Source organism: Alexandromys fortis, unplaced genomic scaffold, assembly GCF_014885135.2.
Source record: "Alexandromys fortis isolate MF-2015 unplaced genomic scaffold, M_Fortis_MF-2015_v1.1 scaffold_212, whole genome shotgun sequence".
Lineage (NCBI taxonomy): Eukaryota > Metazoa > Chordata > Mammalia > Rodentia > Cricetidae > Alexandromys > Alexandromys fortis.
Genome location: NW_026068091.1, coordinates 48664 through 67073, shown reverse-complemented (window position 1 = coordinate 67073; position 18410 = coordinate 48664). Strand labels below are relative to the sequence as shown.

Here is an 18410-nt window from a genome sequence, read left to right as displayed (position 1 = left end):
AACTCTGGACTCTTACTCTCTGGCACAGAAACAGGCCTTTACCCATCTCTAGAAATTTTTATTTATATTGCTTTATATGTATGAGTGGTGTGTGTGTGTGTGCACCACACACATTCCTGGTGCCTGCAGATGTCAGAAAAGGGCATCTTATCCCCTAGAACTGAAGTTATGATGGTCGCGAGCCTCCTCATGGGTACTGGATCAGGGTGTACTGGCCAGACCCAGAGCGCGGTCATAGCCAGAGGGCCATGAAATAAACCCATGTGATACACACCTCCCTTCCCTAGGTGCACCCACTGAGGCAGCTGACCAACCCTCCGGTACCCACCTTGAAAGTCTGGGGTGGGTAGGGGGTGAACGCAGCTGACCGACTCGCCCTCTGCCCGGAAGGACCATGAGGCAGTAGTAGCCATGCTGCCTTTTCTGCTGGCCACGCTGGGCACTGCAGCCCTCAACAGCAGCTCCTCCAAGGACTACTGCTACAGTGCCCGCATCCGCAGCACTGTCCTGCAGGGCTTGCCCTTCGGGGGCGTCCCCACCGTGCTGGCCCTGGACTTCATGTGCTTCCTGGTGAGTGTCCTCCTACCGTCCCCCACCCTTGACACCCGGGCCCAGGACATCCCCTGCAAATGTCCTCCGTCTCTGACCCATGTCCCACCTTCCCATACCTAGCCAAGAAAAAGGGGTTCCCACTTTCCAACTTCAGTCCGTGCACCCATGCCAGGCTCCCCCGTGGACAGCTATTCACTTGCCTCCCCTCTGCCCCCAGGCCCTGTTGTTCTTATTCTCTATCCTCCGGAAGGTGGCCTGGGACTATGGGCGGCTGGCTTTGGTGACAGATGCAGACAGGTAAGAAAGCCTGGGACCGTCCCTCTACTGCACACAAACATCGTGGTCCATGTTGCTTGGGAATAGGGAAGGGCCAGCTTCTCTCATCCCTCTGTTGGGGGATGGGAAAGGACAGTCCCTGGCCAGCACTGCAGTCTGAGGACCCCTGCTAACCTGTGTGTTCTCTGTCCCCAGGCTTCGCCAACGGGAGAGGGCGCGAGTGGAACAGGAATAGTATGTGGGGCAGCAGCCCCCATCCACACTCAGCAGCTTTCCTTTCTCTCCCTCCTTTCACGCTTCTCCCCGCGCCAGTTGCTGGTTCTCTTCTTTTTTGCAGCTTTCTCCTCTGCAGGCTCATGTTTCAGATTAACGCAGGCGGTGTGCTTCGCAGAACAGGGGGCTCCTCAGCTTGTCTCTGCCCTTCCTGGATTTGTTTCTCCTCTTAGACTCCCAACCTAAAAAATCCCCTCTGTGCGTACCCCTGCACTGTTGGCCTTAACTGGCTGGGACAATGGACCGTCCTGGGAACTCCCCAGAAAACCCCTAGCACAATTCTACAGAGACAAGATTGGGCGTCACCCACAGTTCCTCCCCCCTAACAGCTAGTTCTTCATATTCCAGGGTTCCCTGCTCCTTCTGGAGGCCTAGGACAGGCCCTGTCCAAGCAGCCCCCTTTTTGGCCTTTATGTCTCCTCGTGGTCTCTGTCCATAGGACTGAATTAGAGCTGTGGCATCTGATGGCTCAGGGGAAAGGGAGGGTCGGGCCCTGCCCAAGAGACATCTTCCAATCATGCCACCCTTTTGGGTTCTTCTGATCCCTGCTTTCCTTTACCTCCCCTTTGCTTTGGGGGTAATAATTGCCTTTGTTGCCTATCTCTCACTCCCCCTACTGTTTACCTTTGGAACTGCAAGGACATCTAACATTTCTTGCTTCAATCTCCATTCTGGGCAGTAATGAAGACACCCTCTCCCATACGGCCCTCGCCCCACTCACTGTCCATCACCAGTGACCGCTGAGGGAGGCAGGGTAGGGGGAGGTCACTCTTGCTTCAGCCTCTGCACTTTCTGTACCTTTAGTCTCTCTGGGTGCTCACATCTGCCCCTCTGAGTCTCATGCTTACCCCTCTCACCTTCCTCTGCTCTGTCTCCCCACCCCAGTGTGGCATCAGCTATGCATGGGGACAGTCATGATCGGTATGAGCGTCTCACCTCCGTCTCCAGCTCCGTCGACTTTGACCAAAGGGACAACGTGAGTGTCCTCGTCCCAGTTTCCTGAGTGTACTGCTATAAGGTCAGGGACATGGCAATATCAGAGGACAACAGCAGGCCCAGAGAATGTGACACAGGACGGGGTCCTCTGAGTGGCACTCCTAACATTTGTCAAAACTTTGTTTGCTGCAGTAGAATCTGATGCCCACCTCTACTATCAATGAAAACTCTTTTTTCTTTGAACATGGTTTTTTGTTTTGGGGGGAGGAGTTATTTTTGTTTTTGCCTTTATTTATTCATTATGCGCGCGCGCACACATACACACACACGTGCATATACTAAGCTGTGTGTATAGAGGTTGGAACACAGCTTGGAGAAGTCAGTTTCTCTCCTTCCACCCTGTGAGGTTCCAGAGATCATATAAGCCACCTTGCCAGGCCCACCTTGTTTTTCTCTGAGACCTAGGTCTCCATTAGGCTAACCATCTGGCCAGTGAACCCCAGAGATCCGTCTGTCTGTGCCTCCCCAGTGCTGGGAGTGTCTACCACCATGCCCTGCTTTTTTTTTCTGCAGGATCCGGGGATTGAACTCAGGTCCTTTGCTTGTAAGGCAAGCACTTTACTGACTGACCCATCTCCCTCACCCCACTTAAATACTTTCATTTTTTTAGTACTAGAGATAGAGACCAGGGCCTCGCTCATACAAGACAAACTACCAGACTGACGTCCTTTGTGTTGATGGGGTTTTCTTCAGGTGTAGGGGAGGGTGTAGGAAGTGTTCTCTGGGTGGAGCTTCAGGGAAGGGGGGGTCGGGCTGGCAGACTGGGATCTCCAGTGTGTCCCCTCTGTTCCCCCAGGGCTTCTGTTCCTGGCTGACAGCCATCTTCAGGATAAAGTAAGTGAACGGTCTGCGCACTCTAAAAGAGAAACAGAAAGAAACCTCAGAACCTGTCATCTCCCTCCAAAACCAAGGCCAACAGCTTTGAGGGCCTTAGTGCTCCTAGTCCTCGCTGTACCCTGCCCCTACTCCAGGAGGCCAGGCAATGGGGCCCAGCCTGTGCTGACCCCTGATGCTTATTCTGACCCACCGTCTCTCTGTGATGCCCTGCGCGAGGTCAGCCATCCCTGGTCTACCAGCTATGACCACAGCTTTGAGAGCAGGGGCTGGAGCCCCTTCTTCATCCTCTCTGCAGCCAGAGGGTGGGGGCAGCAGGCAGGCTGGAAGCAGCCAGCCAGCCACAGGCAGGAGCCAGCAGCCAGCAGGCAGAACTCAGGAGATCCAGCCAGAGTCCACAGGCAGGCAGTGAGCGCTGAGAAAGGCAGGAAGCTGAGACAGGTCAGCACTGGGCCCCTCACCATGCTCTGGGCCCCTCCCCTAGTGCGGCCCTTGGCCATAGAGCTCAGCCCTGGTACCCTTAAGGCCTTAGAAGGAGCTGCTGCTGCCCACTTTCCGATATCCCTCCCTCACCACCCTTCCTTCTTGTCCTCCTCCCTTCCCTCTTCTTATCTTTGCCCCTCTATTCCCGACTTCTCTCTCTACTCCCGACCTCCCTCTCTCTACTCCCGACCTCCCTCTCTACTCCCGACCTCCCCCTCTCTACTCCCGACCTCCCTCTCTACTCCCGACCTCCCTCTCTCTACTCCCGACCTCCCTCTCTACTCCCGACCTCCCTCTCTACTCCCAACCTCCCTCTCTACTCCCAATCTCCCTCTCTCTTTACTTCTCTTTTTCTAACCACTTCCAGGCTCTGTGCATTCCTCCTTCTCCCCTTCTTCCCCTCCCAGGAAATTGGGATGAGAAGTTCCATCCAGCAGGGTGGGACGGGGGGGGGGGGGGGGGGGGGGGGGGGGGGGGGGGGGGGGGGGGGGGGGTGTTAGGGTGGAGGTGGGGGTGGGGTGGACAGGCTCCAGCTTTCCGGTTGCTGCTCCTCACCCGCATCTTCTGTCTGCCTCCTGTGGTCCACAGGGATGATGAGATCCGGGACAAGTGTGGGGGCGATGCCGTGCACTACCTGTCCTTCCAGAGGCATATCATTGGCTTGCTGGTTGTCGTGGGCGTCCTCTCTGTAGGCATCGTGTTGCCTGTCAACTTCTCAGGGGACCTGCTAGGTCAGTGAGGGCCAGGTGTCCGGACTGGAAGGGGACAAAGGGGTACCTGTGCCGACCCTACCACCCTCCCCTTCTCCTTCTTGCCTTCCAGAGAACAATGCCTACAGCTTCGGGAGAACCACCATTGCCAACTTGAAATCAGGGTGAGGCTTGGGACCTCTCCATTGTGTGGAATCTAGAGTGGAGGCGAGAGATTTGAAGCTTCAGAGATGGATGGCCACAGCAGAGGTAGACCGTGCTGACCCCATAGCCCCACATGACCCTCTGCCCTCCACAGGAATAATCTCCTCTGGCTGCACACCTCCTTTGCTTTCCTGTACCTGCTGCTCACGGTCTACAGCATGCGGAGACATACCTCAAAGATGCGCTACAAGGAGGACGACCTGGTGAGGAAGCGCAGCCTGTCTCGGCTTCCCAGGCAGCCCTGGGGTGGCCGCTGTGGAGTTGAGCTGCCTGGGTTCCCTCCTACTCTAGGATCAGGGCACTTCTCCAGGGGTCCTAGGAAGGCCATGCCTGGGCCTCTCCATGCTGAGCCCAGCCCTTGCGAAATGGCCATGGCTGCTAGTGGTGTCAATGGTTGTATTCCTGGCCATGGGAAATGGCCGTGGCTGGTACTGCCATTGGATGGTTGTATTGTTGTCTTGCTTGATGTGGATGGTGGGAAAATTCCTTTACCTTCTGCAGCCATCCACCTAGCCTGGACCAAATGTTTGTTCTTCGCCAGCCACTGTGCCAGGTCCCCCCTCACAGAACATGGCTCTACCTTTAGGCTTCTGTTACTGACACTCCACTGAGACCTAACAGGTTTCCGAGGCCTGCTCCCACCCCCCTGCCCCTTTGGCTCTCCTGGAGGCCACCTGTAGGAAGACATGCCTGTTGTCCTCTTACACAGGTCAAGCGGACTCTCTTCATCAATGGAATCTCCAAGTATGCAGAGTCAGAAAAAATCAAGAAGCATTTTGAGTGAGTAAGCGGCCCACCCCACCTCAGGCATGCAGACCCTTGCTTACCCATCAGCCCCAAGAACATCTTTGCACCTTTGGATTCATACTCAGTGGTCTGGAGCCCAGGCTGAGGGGAGCAGATCGGAGGAAGGCCTCACGTCCCAAGCTGGGCTGGGTTCCCACTTTCCTGAGTGACAGCCCCTTCAGAACTGGGCAGGGCTAAGGGGTCGCTCAGGGTCACCCATGGCCTTAGGTTTGATCCCTAGCCCTTCAAAAAAAAATTAGTAAATGAGAGAAATAAGATGGAATTGTGAAGAATACAGCCTGTGACATTTGTTTCCTTCCTCTCCCTCCTCCTGCCTAGAACTGGGTCCTGAGGCGGCAACTGCCTCAGAATTATTATCAGCACTTGGTGCATATGCAGACATTGTGGGGCAGCTCATGGGCTGAGGGGGCTTCTGAAGGAGTCTGAGGAGGTTGGCCTGTGTTCCCTCAGCTTCTCTGGCTCTTCAGTTCAGGCGCCTGACAGGCACCTTGGTGTTGAGCCCACGGTGTAGAGGGTCAAGGGCTACCAGCTGTGGTGGTGCACATCTTTAATCCCAGCACTCAGGAGGGAGAGGCAGGCGGATCTCTGTGAGTTCGAGGCCAGCCTGGTCTATAAGAGAGTTCCAGGACAGCCAGGGCTACACTGAGAAACACTTCTCAAAAAACAAACAAAAAGTTAAGAGCCCAGCTGCAGGGATATAGTATGGGGGACAGTCTGCAAACAGGGTTCGAGGTATGGTCACACTTCTGTTCATTTATCACCAAGCTTCCTTCAGTTACTATGGCGAAAGATGAATGAGAGGTCATCTAGCTCAAGGGTCACAGCATGGAGATCAGCTGCAGGAGTTAGTCAAGGGTCTGAACTGAGATTGGTCCAAATCAATCTGTAACCCAAATTAGGAACCAGCCAGTGACTGTGACAAGGGACAAGTCAATCTGTGACCCAAATTAGGAACCAGGCAGTGACGGTGACAAGGGACAAGTCAATCTGTGACCCAGATTAGGAGCCGGCAGGTGTCTGTGAAAGGGACAAGTCAATCTGTGACCCAGATTAGGAGCCGGCAGGTGTCTGTGACAAGTGGCATCACTGGTCTTGGTTCAAGCTCAGGATTCAGGCAGATTCAGGACTTACTCTTTTTTAAATTTTACTTATTTTTATTTTATGTGTATGGGTGTTTTAACTGTGGATGTCTGTGTACCATGTGGGCACAGTGCATGTGGAAGCCAGAGAGGGAGATGGATGCCCTGGAACTGGAGCCACAGATGGTTTTGAGTAGCTGTGTGGATGCTGGGGACCAACCCTGGTCCTCTGGGAGAGCACCGGTGCTCTTAAACCCTAGCCGTCCCTCCAGTCCCAGGTTTATCCCTGAGGTCTGATGTCATTGGCTCACATCAGAGTTCAGTCAGTACGTCATCCCGTCAGCAGTCCTGTCTGAGCAGGTTGGAGGCAGGATCTGGTCAGGTCACATCGCTGAGCCTGTGCACAGAGATCTGGAGCTAGACCTGACGCATGTGACGTACGTCCATTGCACATCTATTGCAGGCACAGAGATATTGGAAGTAAGCCCTGCCCTTCTACAGCCTATAAACCAGGGTGAGAGCTCAGTATACAGCAGTAAACTAACCCAGAAGTTTTCCTTTCATGGGTCCTAGGAGTCAGTGGAAACGGACGAGTCTAGACAGGGTCATGTTGTGGCGGTGCTGAGGTGCCATCCTGAGAGGGAAGGGGGACATGTGAAAGTTACCCTCACCGACTGGCATTTGATCAGAGACCTGAGTACAGCGAAGGAGTTTGCCCTCCCAGCCAAGTCTCTGCTACCCTACTGTGTGCTGTGGGAGGCAGAAAGCCAGACTAGACTGACATGTCCTGGCTGGGCTGCTTTCGGAGTCGGTCTCTAACTTTATTAGGAAACAGCCTGTGGTTAAAGTTTATCCTCACTCAAAGGTGGAGTGAAGAGAATCTGGTCTTTATTGGAGTCTGGGGCTTGCAGTGGGGTTGAGCATAATGAAATCCACCTTTCACCCCCTGTCCATTCAGTGCTTTGGTGGGCACTTACCATGGGGAGGCTGTCAGACAGAACTCTGTATGTGCTGATGACCAGGGGACGGCCTTTGTCCACACTGAACGGTCATCAGTGCTCACTGAAACTCGTGGTCCAGGTGGATTGCCCCAGAAGAAGTAGTGAACACCCTTTGTGTAGAATCACCGTGCCTGTGTGGTTAGCTTTAAGGGATTTGCCATTAGTCTGGCCAGGGTGAGCACTTGCCCTCCCAAAGAGGATGCCTACAGCAGCTCAGAGCCATGAAGGAAAGAGCTGTGGCCACCTAGCAAGTTCGTTTCCAAGGACACCATGCCAGGTGTGAGTCTCTAAATTGTTGTGAGTTTGTGGCGTTCGTCTTGCTACTGTGGAACTTTATATCACATGTCTCAAATACTTGGTGGCCCTTCATTTCATTTTAATAAAACATCAAAAAAGATGAAAGAGTCAAGCTCAAGGACTGGATCATTTTGCAGTCACGTGGGAAGGACACCGCTTGGTAGATCAGCAAGCATTTTGTGAATGCTCTCCAGAGCCACATGCCAGAGAGTCAGGGCAGCTCGCCATACTCAGGTTGGGGATAGGGGTCAGCCCTGGGCCTGGGTCATGGCCAGGGTTAGAGATCAGATTCAGGACCAGTTTCTTGTTGGTCTTAGGCCAAGATTGGTTGGAGTAAATCCAAAGTCAAGGCCAAGTGTTGGATCAGGACCAGGGCTTCTGGGAATAGAGCTTAGAGAACAGCCTGAACTAGAGACAGTTTCTCTGAACCTCAGTTCCCAGCCCTGGGCAAGAGTCAGACCACAGGCCTGGCCTTTCAGCTCCACACAGGAGTCTCCTCACATAGCCAGGGTTACTGTTGCCCACTGCCTTTACACAGTCTGAATGCATACCTGCACCCAGGCCCCACTCATAACGTGAGGAAGGACTTTAAAGTTCTGTTCTTTGTGTTTGTTTGTTTTTCAAGACAGGGTTTCTCTGTGTGTCCCTGTCTGTCCTATAACTGTCTTTGTAGACCAGGCTGGCCTTAAACTCATAGAGACCTGCCTGCCTCTGCCCTCTCGAGTGCTGAGATTAAAGGTGTGAGCCACCACCGCCAGGCAGTTTGTTTGTTTCAAAGTTCTGTTGTTGAGGAGCACTTAGACTGAGATGGGGGTACCCTGGGCATGTGTTGATGCGCTGGCGCCCTGGATGGTAGCCAGGATAAGCAGTGGGTGGGGCCTGCAGAGCGTGACGGCTGAACTGTGTTTCAGGGAGGCCTACCCCAACTGCACCGTCCTGGAAGCCCGGCCCTGTTACAACGTGGCTCGTCTTATGTTCCTTGACGCCGAGAGGTACTGGGTTGGGGCCTGGGAGGCTAACACCAAGGGCCCTCTGCTCGTTGTGGAGGGAACCTTGGCTACCGTGTGGGAACCTGGCTCCCTTTTCAGTTGTTTCCTTGTGCGTTTTGAATATAGCTCAACCTTGGGGGTCTCTGTTACTTCCAAGGTCTGGGGTCTTAGAGTGTATTGCAAGAGGGAGGGGGTCTACAGTCTTCACGTCTGAGGACTTAACCCTCTTCATCTACAGTACGAGAAATTTATGGCACACTAGTAGAAGAATTGGCCCTCTAGAAATGGGCAGGGAGGTCCTTGGATGGGACTACTGCTGAGCCCTGTGCACTAAACAAACCTGATAACAAGACAGCCCCTGTCACTGGGGACCTGAATTTTTGTCCACTCCCAACCCCTTTGCTTTTGAGAAAATTTTACATGACCTCAGGTTTGTAGGAATATAAATAGGAATACAAGCCAAACATTTACTGAGAATAAATCATAAAGAAATTTATTTTAGTCGGGCAGTTGTGGAACATGCCTTTAATCCCAGCACTCAGGAGGCAGAGGCAGGTGGATCTCTGCGAGTTCAATACCAGCCTGGTCTATAGAATGAGTTCTAGGATAGCCAAGGCTACATATAGAAACCTTGTCTTGAAAAAAAAATGGAAAAAAAATAGAAAGATGTTTATTTTAGCTGGGTGGTTGTTGTGTTCACATTTAATCCCAGCACTCGAGAGGCAGAGGCAGGTGGATCTCTGAGTTTGAGGCCAGCCTGGTCTACAGAGCAAAATTCCAGGATATCCATGGCTACACAAAAACCCTATTTTAAAACAAAAAAGAAGAAAAAGAAAGAAAGAGCCAGGTGGTCATGGTACACATCTTTAATCCCAGCCCTTGGGAAGCAGAAGCAGGCAGATCTCTGAGTTTAAAGCCAGCCTGGTCTGCAGAGTGAGTTTCGGGACAGCCAGGGCTACAAAGAAACCCTATCTCAAAAACCAAAACACAAACAAACAAATTTTTTTTTATATTTATTATGTATACAATATTCTGTCTGTATGCCATTACAGATGGTTGTGAGCCACCATGTGGTTGCTGGGAATTGAACTCAGGACCTTTGGAAGAGCAGGCAATGCTCTTAACCTCTGAGCCATCTTTCCAGCCCAAACAAATGTATTTTAAGACAATTCCTGGGGCTAGAAGGCTAGACGGCTAGCTCAGTCGGCAAAGAACGAGCCTTGCAAAAAGTCAATACCCAGAACCCACATAAAGATGTCATTGTCACAGCACACACCTGTAACCCCAGTGTTGGTGAGGCAAAGCCAAGAGACCCTGCCTCAAAGGTGGATGGCTAGAATAGGATGTTGCCTGAGTTATCCTCTGGCCTCCACTTATTAAAATAAAATCCCTTGGTCCTTATATGATCTTTCTATTTATCATCTAGTGAAGAGAGTGGGCTGGGAAGATGGGTCAGTGGGCAAAGGGTTTGTCATACAAGAGTAGGACCAGTGTCAGGGTCCCCACCACTCATGTAAAAAACAAGCCCCAGGCACATCTATAACTGGTACTGTGAGGGCAGAGACAGGCAATCCCTGAGATTCATTGGCCTTCCAACCTGACCAAATTTATGAGCTCCAGATTCAGTAAGAGACCCTGCCTCAAAAACTAAGATACAAGCCTGGCAGTGTGGTTTGCACACTCAGGAAGCAGAGGCAGGCGGCTCCGAATTCAAGGCCAGCCTGGTTTACTACATAGTGAGTTCCAGAACAACCAACACGATATAATAGGGAGCCCTCTCAAAAAAAAAAAAAAAAGACAAACCTGTAAGACAAGACAATCGAGGGATGCACCCAATGTCAGCACCTTGTTTCTGTGTGTATGCACATGAATACAACATGTAAACTTGCATGCACCAGTGCACAAACACAGCACAAACAAGATGGAAGCACACTCCTAAGATGAATGTACTATGTCTGACATGGTACCAAAGACACGGGCAATAACACAGGGAAACGTTAACTCTTTGTTTTTCGTAATGAAACCATTGTTCTTCTATGAGAGCAGAAGGCTTTCTATGCACAGTGGGTTCACGGTGACTCATTGGCACAGTCTGAGTCAGAATGTTTGCAGTGTCTCTAGCACGGCGGCAAAGGCCACACAAACTGCAAGCTGTGTCCAGAACCAAGGCTACAGTGGAGTTGCAGGCTCCAGTACAGGCGAGCTCTGCAGAAACACCTCAGGTGCAGGATGTGATTGGCTGTTGCCTTTGGCCGGTGCCTGATATTCATAACCCCCCAAGTTCAGTTATGCAACCCCACATCATGGCCCACCATTAAAAAGCTTTGGGTTTTGCCAGGTGGTGGTAGTACATACCCTTAATTCCAGCACTCAGGAGACAGAGACAGGCAGATCTCTGTGAGTTTGAGGCCAGCCTGCTCTACAGAGGGAGTTCGAGGACAGCCAGGGCTACACTTGCTCAGCTCCCCACCCCACCTCCCATCCATCCTCACACACTAAGTGGTGGGTGACTGGCCCCCTGGGTCCTACAGGAAGAAGGCTGAGCGGGGAAAACTCTACTTCACGAACCTGCAGAGCAAGGAAAATGTACCTACCATGATCAACCCCAAACCGTGTGGCCACCTCTGCTGCTGTGTGGTTCGAGGCTGCGAGCAGGTACCTTTAGGTGCCCAGGGTCCCTGGCGAGGCTGGGGAGGGCTGGACAGGTCTCAGTGGACATGGTAGACCAGTCCACCATCTGAAGACAAACAGGTATGGTGGACAATAAGACCCAAAGGTAAACAGACTCTCAGAGGAAGAGTGCCCGGGGCCCTACCCCAGACAAGCCTCCACCTCCTTCTGGAGCCCATGAAACCCCTGATTCTTTCTTTAAATATTTATTTAGGGGAGGGTATACCATGGTGCATGTGTGGAGGTCAGAGAAGTTTATGAGTCAGTTCTCTACACCATATGGGTTCTGTGGCTCAAACTCTGATTCTCAGGCTTAGCGGCAAGCTCTTTTTACTCACTGAGCCATCTTGCAGGCCCTTGCAGCCCCCGTTCTCACTGTTGGGTTTGTCCGGTTTGTGATAACTTTTAAAACCATAGATTAGGCGAGCATAGCGAGGGTCTGGGGGTGTTGTTCAGTGCCGGCCTAGCATACAGAGGTCATGGGTTTGATCCCCAGTACCACATAAATCAGGTGTGCCACTTGTCTGGGATCTCAACATTCAGGAGGTGAAGGCAGGAGCAGCTGAAGCTCAGGGTCATACCCACTACTTAAGAGAGTTTGAGGCCAGCCTGGGCGACATGAGACCCTGTTCTTTAAAAATAGCTGAGAAGCTAGTGAAATAGTCCAGACCTGTAATCCTATTGTTTGGGATGCTGAGGCAAGAGGAGCTCAAGTTTAAGACAAATCTTGACTGCATAGCAGCTTCCGGAAAGAAGAGGAGCGATGGAAGGGAAGGAGAAAAACATGAATTATTTTTAACAAGTTTCTTAATTACCCCATTCCTTGGTTCCCCCCTTGAGACTGGGTTCATTGCAAGGCTAAGGCAGGGACAGAACAGCTCCAGACATACCAGAAAGCCTCAGGAGTTGCTGGCTGATGCTGCGGGTGCCTCCCAGCTCTGACCAGAGTCCCTGGCCCTCCCACCTATAGGTGGAGGCCATTGAGTACTACACAAAGCTGGAGCAGAGGCTGAAGGAAGACTACAGGCGAGAGAAGGAGAAGGTGAATGAGAAGCCTCTTGGCATGGCTTTTGTCACCTTCCACAATGAGACCATCACAGCCATGTGAGTCGCTGTCATCATCACATGACCCCCCTCCCCCCACCTCCACCTCTTGCCCTGGACCTCTCTCTGATACTGTGGTCCCCAGTCTCTGCTGCAGTAACAAGTATCTACCTCCTCCCCGCCCCCAGCATCCTAAAGGACTTCAACGTGTGCAAATGCCAGGGCTGTGCCTGCCGTGGGGAGCCGCGTGCCTCTTCCTGCAGCGAGGCCCTGCACATCTCCAACTGGACCGTGACCTACGCTCCAGACCCCCAGAACATCTACTGGTGAGCCACGGCAGGTGGAATGGGGCTTCCTAAAGCAGGAAGATGATGGAGAGGGAGGTGGATGTTGCCAGAGACCAATCAGTCCGGAATCCTCAAAGTGACCCTCTCTCACCTTCCCAGGGAGCACCTGTCGATCCGAGGCTTCATCTGGTGGCTGCGTTGCCTGGTTATCAATGTGGTCCTCTTCATCCTGCTCTTCTTCCTCACCACCCCGGCCATCATCATCACCACCATGGACAAGTTCAACGTCACCAAGCCTGTGGAATACCTCAATGTGAGGCCCATGCCCACCCAGCCCTCCATGATGTGGTGTGAGCATCAACGCCAGGCAGCATCCCCTCATCCTAGTGTAGTTCTGGGTCCAGTGGTCCCAGCCTAGCCCTTCCAGGGTGCTTCCCAGGGACCAGAGAGCATCCCTCATCCTAGTGTAGTTCTGGCTCCAGTGGTCCCAGCCTAGCCCTTCCAGGATGCTTCCCAAGGATCAGGCAGCACACCTCCCCACCATGCCTGCCCTTGGGTTCCACCACATCCTACCCTCAGGAGAGGCCACTCTTGGTTTTACACCTCCTGGAGAAACCCCCCAGGAGGACGCATGACCTTGAATAAGGCCCCTTTTCTCCACTCTCTGAAAAATGGGAGGTTTAGATTGGCCCCTTGACGTTCATGTGCACATTCAGATCCTCTTGTCAGCTTGAAGCTCAAGGCTGCTCAGATGACAGTAGGGTACACACATGGCTGCCTGGCCTCCTCTGCCCCTCCTGCCATGGACTTCAACACTCAGAAGCTCAGTAAACAAGATGCGGGCCCCAGTGCAAACCCCATCCCACTGCTCACTAGCTGGCCCAGCCATCGAGTCTTGTAGCCTAGGTTGGCTCCTGGTTGTGTGGTTTAATATGTAGAGCGTGCACAAGCACTCAGCACATAGTAGGTGTTCAGCAGATGCTCACCGTCAGCATCACACTGGAGCTGTTTTCACGGCCCTAGCCTCCACCCCCTAGCTGTCTGAGTGTTCTGGACTTTTAGGCTCACCCAGCTACCCCTAATGACACCCCCTGTCCCCTCACACAGAACCCCATCATCACTCAGTTCTTCCCTACACTACTGCTATGGTGTTTCTCCGCCCTGCTCCCCACCATCGTCTACTACTCTGCCTTCTTCGAAGCACACTGGACACGGTAAGCTGCCCACACTGCACCTACCAACCCTGTCTCTGGGCAGCCAGCACTTTGCCCTGAAGGGTCCCTGCCCTGGGCCCTGTACCTTCACCTAGGGGACCCCCACCATCCAAGGGAGCCTCCTGGGACATTGTCCCAGGATGGGCTGCCCTGCCCTGATCTTGGCCTGTGCTCCGCTGCCTGCCCACCCTCATAGCTCCGGGGAGAACAGGACCACGATGCACAAGTGCTACACCTTCCTCATCTTCATGGTGCTGCTTCTGCCCTCGCTGGGGCTGAGCAGGTGAGTGTCGTGGGACCGAGGGGAGCCCGGGTGGAGTGCACAATAGGGGGAGGTTTACCTGTCCCCAAACTTGCGGGTGCTCAGCTGCTCTGCCATTCTAGCTCCCATCCTTCTCCCTGCAGCCTAGACCTCTTCTTCCGCTGGCTCTTTGACAAGAAATTCCTGGCCGAGGCAGCTATTCGGTTTGAGTGAGTGATCAGAACTCTTGGGGAGAGAGGCAGACAGCGGGTGGATGTGTCTGAGACACTTCTAGCCTTTATAGGAGGGTGTCACCAAGCTTCCAGCTGTGTGGGGTGGGGTTAACACCCCACATCTACTGGGTTATCCGAAAGAAGACACCCACAGGCTATGTCCTTGGATGGAGTGTGTTGAGCTCATGCTCAGGAATGCACCTGAATTGAGCTGAGCGCGTGCTCAAGGGGGGATCTAAGTCTTCAGAGCTCTTAGGTGGGGGCTTCTGTGCGGTCTCAGGTTCTTATTCTAGGACTGCTAGGAGTCTTAGATTTCAACAAGGAAGTCGGGGAGATGTCTGTAGTGATAACTTGGTCATAATTTGGGGGTGACCTGGGGACCCTTAGAGTATCCCTGAGGGTCCCTAGAACACTGAGGTCTCTTAGATTCACAACTCAGAGTGGCCCGCTCTGGGGCACAAAGCTCAGGGTGCTTATACAGCACAAGTTGTGTCTCTCAAGTGTGTCACACTCACTTAGGTGTGACTGTGGAGTGTCCTCCCCACCTCACTCAGGTGTGACCATGGAGTGTCCTCCCCACCTCACTCAGGTGTGACCGTGGAGTGTCCTCCCCACCTCACTCAGGTGTACCCGTGGAGTGTCCTCCCCACCTCACTCAGGTGTGCCCGTGGAGTGTCCTCCCCACCTATCCCTCCCAGCACCTTTCTCCATTGCATACTGTGTCTCTCGTAGGCTCAGACTCCAGGAACTTTCTGGAGTCTTCTCTGGCCATCTTGGACTTAAGGACTTTCTGGTTCTTGTCACTCCTCCCACACCAAAGACATCTGAGGGAGGGTTTCTGAAGCTTTTTAGTGACAGAGTCCAAGGCTCTGTTGTGGGAATACCAGAGTCAGAAAACTTCCTGGGTTTTCTGCGCTTTTGAGTTTTTTTGTGAAGGTCTCAATAGTTACTTACTACACATACTAGTGGCCTTATGTGGTCTTGAACTCTTCTCTCCTCGGATGTTTATGGGGTACACCATCTAGGTAGGTCTCTGGGCTGGTTTTCAAGGTATACGTCTGGGCTTTGGTGTTTTGGCATTCTGGGGTTCACACTGTGGAAAGACTGGAGCACAGGTAGGATGGGTCTAGGAATGGGAGGGTGTACATGTAGAGGAAGCAACTGGGTGAGGGCATGGTGGGCTGTCATGCTAGCCGTGGGCAAACAGCCACCAGGTCACCCCAAGGGAGCCGTGCTGGAGCACCCGCTGCCTGCAGGTGTGTGTTCCTGCCGGACAACGGCGCTTTCTTCGTGAACTACGTCATTGCCTCAGCCTTTATCGGTAACGCCATGGACCTGCTGCGCATCCCAGGCCTACTCATGTACATGATCCGACTCTGCCTGGCGCGCTCCGCCGCTGAAAGACGCAACGTAAAGCGGGTATGGCCGCCTGGGGCAGCGGCAACACGCACAGCGCCCTCTCTGGTGGCCCAGCCAGAAACAGCAGTGGTCAGGCTCGGGTGGAGGGTGGGGCACAAGAATGCTGGACCTTAGCGATTTTAGTTCCCATCTGAAGCCTCAGTTTCCCTGCACATATAGCTATGGGTGGACAGATTATCCCAGGAGGTCCCTGAGTTCTGAGAGCATACTGTTTGTGCTTGGAGTTGGGAGAGGTCTAGCTCCCTTGGTTTAGGTTCCCTCTGCCTTCATTCCACAAGAGGGCGCTGGATAGCTGTCCCCAGACCTCAACTTTTGCTCTTACCTTCCCATGCCCCGTCACTGCCCCTGCCTGGCCTCCCTATCAGCCACAACCCCTGCCTCCCACCTGCTTTGCTCTCCCCTGCACCACCCCCACATTAGGTCCCTCACTCCCCATGGCTTTATTCCCAGCCCCAGAGTTCCTGGCCGCCTCCTACCTGCCTCGCCCCCTTGCAGCCTGTCCCCTCCACCCTGAGCCACCCTCCTGCCCATGTCCCCCCCAGCATCAGGCCTACGAGTTCCAGTTTGGCGCAGCCTACGCTTGGATGATGTGCGTCTTCACGGTGGTCATGACCTACAGTATCACCTGCCCCATCATCGTGCCCTTCGGTAGGCACCGCCGCGCCGGGACCTGGGCCCTGCTCGGGGGAACCCAGGGCCTCACCCGCTCCACTCTAGTAAGGCAGGCCACCCTGATTGGACAGGGCCCTGGCTGGGAGACCGGCCCCTCTGGCCTCCCGCCTGGTTCCTGGCTCAGTCTGGGGCTGGGCCTTGGGGAAGAAGGGGAGAGCAGCTCTGTTGAGGCGTGGCCCACCTGGCACGCCCTGTCCCTGGGTCAAACCATCCACCTCAGCGATATTTACTGGCCCTGAAGCCTTCCTTTGGTTATGCGTGGACATACTTCTCTCCGAGTTGTTACACACATATACACACATTCCTATTACCAACATCTACACGTATACACAGACCTCAAAATTCAAGAAAACCCCTTGGGTTCCAGAGTGGACTAGGTCCTTGTAACTTAGGGACATGTAACCTGGACAGGTCCCTCTTCTCTTTGGAGGTGTTTAGCTAAGTTTCTCACTGACCGTGGTCCCACCAATAACCTCACCTTCCCCCATAGCATCCTGACTCCCTCCTCAAGGCTCCAGACTCTCAAATTAACCGCCTAGCCCTTGTTTAAAGTTCCCTGTGCTTCAGGAAGCAGAACCTTCCCTGACTTTATATCCAACTGTTTAGGGACGGGTAGGAAGGCGTAAGAGGGGTTCCAAAGGCTTCTTGATCACCTAAACGAATGACTCTCTGGTGGTTGTTCTGGGGGGAGGACAGGGAGGCTGCACAGGGTGAAGGGACCGGAGGGGAAGAAGCTGCAGCTTCCATCTGCGGCAGTACAGGGAGCAGCCACCTCAGAAGGCCAGGGCAGCCTGTGGCCGACACACAGGGTCTGTGGGCGCTGGTTCCGAGGTCAGGGCCATTGGCTTTCCTCAGGGCTCATGTACATGCTGTTGAAGCACCTGGTAGACAGGTACAATCTCTACTATGCCTACCTGCCGGCCAAGCTGGACAAGAAGATCCACTCAGGGGCTGTGAACCAGGTGGTGGCTGCACCCATCCTCTGCCTCTTCTGGCTGCTTTTCTTCTCTACCATGCGCACAGGTGAGGCCGCCGTCCCGGCGGGGGTGGGGTGGCCAGGACAGAAGGGGTTGTCGAAGCTAGAACTTGCGACCTGAGAGCCACGTGGTAGAGTCTGGTAGGTCTTGGCAAGGTTGTACAGATGGAAGTGGAAGAATCAGAAGCAGTGGTAGTGAGCCCCTTGAAGAGAGCCCAAATGACAGGCCAGGCGATAGCCCCTTTTTTTGTGCTCCCCAATCCCAGGATTCCTAGCCCCCACATCCATGTTCACCTTCGTCGTTCTGGTCATCACCATTGTCATCTGTCTCTGCCACGTCTGCTTCGGACACTTCAAATACCTCAGTGCCCACAACTACAAGGTGTGGGGCGGGAAAAGAGGTGGTGGAATTGGCTGAGGGAAAAAGTTTCCTGGGAGGGCGGCACACGGGGTGTGGGGTGGCATACAGGGTCAAAAGGTGCTGAGCGGGTGATGGGGTATGACGGGCTAAAGACGAAGGCGTTTCCTCCTGCTCCCTGGTCCCCTTAAGATTGAACACACAGAGACAGATGCCGTCAGCTCCAGAAGTAATGGACGGCCCCCCACTGCTGCCGCTGTCCCCAAATCTGCGGTGAGTGCCCCTACTCCACAGCCATGGGTACCCGAGACTCAGTCCCAAATCTGGGTGGACCGTTAGTCCTCCACAGAAGTCAGCCTGAACCAGACCTCATGGCGGTGGGCACCAGCATGGGAGAGAACTGGCTTCACCCTCTCCACTCCATCCCCTAGGGCACTGCCCACTGTGCTGCCCACAGGCCCTAAGATACCTGCCCCCACCTACCCACCCAGAAGGGGCAGCTGTCCACCTTACCCCTATTCCTTTTCCCTTCAGAAATACATCGCTCAGGTGCTGCAGGACTCAGAGGGAGACGGGGATGGGGATGGGGCTCCTGGGAGCTCGGGCGACGAGCCCCCGTCATCCTCCTCCCAAGATGAGGAGTTGCTGATGCCGCCCGAGGGCCTCACGGACACGGACTTCCAGTCATGCGAGGACAGCCTCATAGAGAATGAGATTCACCAGTAAGGGGAGGGAGGGGCCCTGGAGGCCACGCCCTGCCCCTCACCCCCCCCCCACGGACACTAAAAAACAAAA

The 18410-nt window shown here is 53.8% G+C and overlaps 1 protein-coding gene across 2 annotated transcripts in view; it reads left to right on the top strand.

Annotated features, from left to right (window-relative positions):
* The window catches only part of Tmem63b (transmembrane protein 63B), a 24400-nt gene extending 5990 nt beyond the window's left edge, over positions 1 to 18410 (top strand). For both annotated transcript variants that reach the window (XM_050122708.1, XM_050122706.1), the window contains exons 2-24: positions 288 to 570; positions 770 to 849; positions 1024 to 1062; positions 1987 to 2077; positions 2894 to 2931; positions 4003 to 4145; positions 4237 to 4288; positions 4423 to 4531; positions 5038 to 5108; positions 8424 to 8504; positions 11033 to 11156; positions 12142 to 12275; positions 12404 to 12541; positions 12662 to 12815; positions 13610 to 13716; positions 13913 to 13999; positions 14122 to 14187; positions 15447 to 15609; positions 16152 to 16257; positions 17137 to 17304; positions 17524 to 17639; positions 17808 to 17888; positions 18150 to 18410. In XM_050122708.1, coding sequence (XP_049978665.1) covers positions 412 to 570; positions 770 to 849; positions 1024 to 1062; positions 1987 to 2077; positions 2894 to 2931; positions 4003 to 4145; positions 4237 to 4288; positions 4423 to 4531; positions 5038 to 5108; positions 8424 to 8504; positions 11033 to 11156; positions 12142 to 12275; positions 12404 to 12541; positions 12662 to 12815; positions 13610 to 13716; positions 13913 to 13999; positions 14122 to 14187; positions 15447 to 15609; positions 16152 to 16257; positions 17137 to 17304; positions 17524 to 17639; positions 17808 to 17888; positions 18150 to 18341 — 2499 coding nt within the window. In that variant the 5' untranslated portion in view covers positions 288 to 411 and the 3' untranslated portion in view covers positions 18342 to 18410. The remainder of the gene's footprint in view (positions 1 to 287; positions 571 to 769; positions 850 to 1023; positions 1063 to 1986; positions 2078 to 2893; positions 2932 to 4002; positions 4146 to 4236; positions 4289 to 4422; positions 4532 to 5037; positions 5109 to 8423; positions 8505 to 11032; positions 11157 to 12141; positions 12276 to 12403; positions 12542 to 12661; positions 12816 to 13609; positions 13717 to 13912; positions 14000 to 14121; positions 14188 to 15446; positions 15610 to 16151; positions 16258 to 17136; positions 17305 to 17523; positions 17640 to 17807; positions 17889 to 18149) is intronic.